At 39.0% G+C, this 4355-nt stretch overlaps 1 protein-coding gene across 1 annotated transcript in view; it reads right to left on the bottom strand.

Moving 5' to 3' along the window:
• ATF6 (activating transcription factor 6) overlaps positions 1-4355 on the bottom strand; it is a 245648-nt gene that overhangs the window by 230195 nt on the left and 11098 nt on the right. The window contains exon 2 of the mRNA XM_031935524.1: positions 1810-1886. Coding sequence (XP_031791384.1) covers positions 1810-1886 — 77 coding nt within the window. The remainder of the gene's footprint in view (positions 1-1809; positions 1887-4355) is intronic.

Genomic DNA, 4355 nt, shown 5'->3' with positions numbered 1-4355 from the left:
CAAGAGTGCAACTCTGTTTAAAAAAAAAAAAAAAAAAAAAAAAAAAGGCCGGGCGTGGTGGCTCATGCCTGTAATCCTAGCACTTTGGGAGGCCAACGTGAGAGGATCACAAGGTCAGGAGATCGAGACCATCCTGGTTAATACAGTGAAACCCCCATCTCTACTAGAAATACAAAAAATTAGCCGGGCATGGTGGTGGGCGCCTGTAGTCCCAGCTACGCAGGAGGCTCAGGCAAGAGAATGGTGTGAACCCAGGAGGTGGAGCTTGCAGTGAGCTAAGATCGCACCACTGCACTCCAGCCTGGGTGAAAGTGCGAGACTCTGTCTCAAAAAAAAAAAAAAAAAAAAAAAAATTCATCAGCCTTATACTTTCAGCAACCAAAAAATCCTTAAACTTTCTTAATCTAAGTAAAGTTACCAATGTTGCTTGCCTGAGTGCCAGCAATACTTTTAAATAAGGGCATGACCTACTTCAGGAAACTTCTGACTCAATCTTCAGCCAAATAAGTCAAATACCTTCTACAGCATAAAGATTTTATCTCGTCAGAAATTTAACAGGCCCAGTTTAGGCAAAATGAAACATATTGGCACTTATATACTCTAGCTCTTCAGTGATTTAGCATGGGAAATTCTACTGCCACTTGGAAGAAGAATGACATGAGGGCTCTCAGAGATTCAATCCCTTCATGTCATACTAGAAAAACTAAGGAACTGAAAGACTGAGTGATTTTTCATAAAATAATAGAATGTTAGTTGTAAAATCAGGAATATATTTCCCTTAATCTTTCCAATTGAGCACAGTTTCTTGACACAGTTTAAAAGAAACACTTTCTTTTAGGATTCTAGATGTTACGAAATACGAGTATCAGTTGCTTATTCAAATAGTCAATATTAAAAGGCAATTTAATCAACGGGCCACATTCTAAAGTATCCCATGGAGAAATGAAACCATTAAAATCCATGTACTGAGTTTTTAAAATATACCATGTGCTTCATTCTCTTCTGTCGATTCATGGTAAAATAACTGCTAAATCATCGTTTAAGAAATGTCTGAAATTCACTAAGCAATCTTTACATACTTTGTACTCAAGTTAATAAGAGCTTAAAATGATGTGATATTCAACCTGATTGATAAATTACTCTGCTCACTTGAATTACTTCTTAAATGAAATAGCACCTCATCCATGAAAGAATAAGACAAAATCAAAGTTCTATAGGGCAGAGCTTTATATGTACTAATCAAGAAAAGAAAATCTAAGATATTCTTGGGGACTCAGAACGTTATAATAGTTTTTACACAGACCTCCAACCAAAGGTAAGGATATACCTACTTTTCAGAGCTTTCTACGTGAATATACAACTTTCAAAGAGGAAGTTGGTAAATTCTGCTTGACTTACCAACTTAGTCAAGCAGAACTTACCAACTTCCTTTTTAAAAGCAAAGAATCTGTAAAAACCAAGAAGGACGCAGGTTAGCAACTTTTCCAAAGTCACCTGCCAATTCCCTTATGTAGCAAACTATCTGTAAAAACCAAGTAGGCAGATTAGTGACTTTTCCAAAGTCACCCACTCCTAGGGCCAAAAGTGGGCCTAGAATACAAGTCTCACACCAAGACCAACGCAATTTCTACTGTCTTACATTTACTGACTACAAAATGGCTATTAACTTTCATACTTAATGGTAGAAGCTATTTACCCATTAAGTATGTAGCTTAAATTATTAGCCTGAACCTGTTTTCCTGAAACTTGCTTGCAATAATTAGGGTTAAAGACTAAATATCACATTATTCAACCTTAGTAAATACTTACATACGTCTCATTTGCTGCTTCCAATTGCAGCTCATCAGTGTCTGTGAAATAACCGAGTTCAGCAAACAGGCCAGAATCTTTGGACAAAGGAAAAGAATAGAAATGAACTATCAATTCAATTATTTGACAAAGAAACAAGTACTGTATCCCTATGTTGCCTCTATTAAGGTTTCTCATTAGCCACTACTATTACTGATAAACTCCAGGAATGTGAATAAGTAATTCAATGCTCATTTCTAATTTATGTGTTGTTTTCTGCATAATTTTTATCTTGTGAACTGAATTCTTACACCAGGGATCAAAAAAGGTTTTATGTCATATGTCATGTAAGACTAATTGGTAGTGGCTTTATGGAACATTACTAACAAGAATTCTGATGCTACATCTGGGTTCAGCATGAAAAGTTAATGTGGTTTACAAGTAATAGGAGACGACTGTGGAAAGCAGACATGGTTCATAAGCAATAGGAGAGGGCTGTGGAAAGTATATATGCACTGCGTATTTGTCATCCATGCCTTAAGCTAAGGGCGCAACCAATTTTCTATCTAGACAATAAAGGATTCACTCATCTAAACCATCAAATTCATTTCAGCAAATCTAACTATATTCCAATTTCCTAATGAGGTTTCATTATAAACCAAGAAATATGTGGATACAGAAAACATTCTTCAATACACTATACTGAAAACTTTTTGTAGAGAAAGGTCAAGGTGTTGACCAAGGCCCAAGAAGGCTGCTTACCATAGAATCTATGAAGTTCCTATTTTCTCTGACACTTTCAAAACTTTAAGCACTCTGAAAAGTTTTTCAAAACTAGGTCTTCCTTTGTACTCTCTACCTATTTTACGCCACTGAAACTGATCTGATGATTTCCTCAGTGCACAAGTGTAGGAACTACACTGTCAGTCAGTTATTAACTTGACCAATTACAGTAACATTTCACCACCCTAAGATCAAATAGTATTTAGCAAAAAAATGTATACATAGTAATAACAAAAGGTTACTCACATGACTCTCAGAAAAGACTACTCAGGTGCAGAGACAAACATGTAAGCAGAGTACTGTGGCTTATATATAGGCTGAAACTCCTTTAAAGAGTTCTCTGGCTCTCTCATTTCTTTCCTCCCATTCGTTCTGAACCTGCTCCAATCAAGCTTCCCCTTCCACATACACATATTATTAATGTCCCCAGTGACTTCCATATTGCTAAATTCAGTGGTAAACTCATAGTCCTCATCTTACTTGACTTATCAACAGCATTAACATAGTTGATCCTTTCATTTTAACTGAAGCATTTTCTTCACTTGACTTCCAAAATATCACACTTACCTGGTTTTCCTCCCACCTCACTGGTTGACCTCACCGTGCTGGTTCTTCCTCATCTCCCTAACATGAAATTGTCCCTGGGCTCAGCGTAAACGTTTCTATCTATCTTACTTCCCTGGTAATCTCAGTTGAGCTCACGGCTTTAAATAAAATCTATATGCCAAGGATTTCCAAATGTACATCTCCAACCCACACTTCATGATGCATGTACAGTGAGTACTGACATCTCCTCTTAGATGTTTAAAAGGCACGTCAAACCTAACATATCCAAAACGAGCTCCTCATCAACCCCACCAAACCTCATACTGCTTTGTCCTCATCTCAGTTAATGCTTATCAGTTGCTCAGGCCAAAAACCTTGGGATCATTATTACTTCATTATCTACTTCTCTTCCTCACTCTCCATATTCAATCTACCAGAAAACTCTGTCAGCTCTGTCCTCAAAATATATATCTGCAATGTGACTTTCTACCTTTCCTCTCGTTCTTCCTTCCCTTCCCAACCTTCTTTTTCTTCCCTACCCCTCCCAACACAGAGACGTCAGCTTCCAAGGAAGCAGGGCAACAAAGGTGATGGGGTTTTGTGCACAGTCATCTCCAGCAATGTGCCCCATATCCAAGGAAACAGGATGGTGTGGAAGAGACTATTGCCCAGCGAAGGTGCCAGCATGCCCCAGCCTAGTGGGAGGGGGAATGGAGTAGCAGATGGAAAAGGCAGCCTGAGTGATTAGGAGAGTTGTCATACTGAACAAATATGTTAGGTGATTGTGCAAATGGTTGAATATATCTAAAATAATTAGAATGTTCTGGTTTCTCTTCAGAATGAATAAATCTTTTGCCTTTTACTAAAATAATTGGAGTTAGATTTCTCACAGTTGGCGAAAGGATTTAAAAGCATGGAGAGGGCTGGGCGCGGTGGCTCAAGCCTGTAATCCCAGCACTTTGGGAGGCCGAGACGGGCGGATCACAAGGTCAGGAGATCGAGACCATCCTGGCTAACATGGTGAAACCCCGTCTCTACTAAAAAATACAAAAAACTAGCCGGGCGAGGTGGCGGGCGCCTGTAGTCCCAGCTACTTGGGAGGCTGAGGAAGGAGAATGGCGTAAACCCAGGAGGCGGAGCTTGCAGTGATCTGAGATCTGGCCACTGCACTCCAGCCCAGGCGACAGAGCGAGGCTCTGTCTCAAAAAAAAAAAAAAAAAAAAAAAGCATGGAGAGAG

The sequence above is a fragment of the Piliocolobus tephrosceles genome, chromosome 1, assembly GCF_002776525.5.
Source record: "Piliocolobus tephrosceles isolate RC106 chromosome 1, ASM277652v3, whole genome shotgun sequence".
NCBI classification, from domain to species: Eukaryota; Metazoa; Chordata; class Mammalia; order Primates; family Cercopithecidae; genus Piliocolobus; species Piliocolobus tephrosceles.
This window is presented reverse-complemented; position numbering and strand designations above follow the sequence as displayed.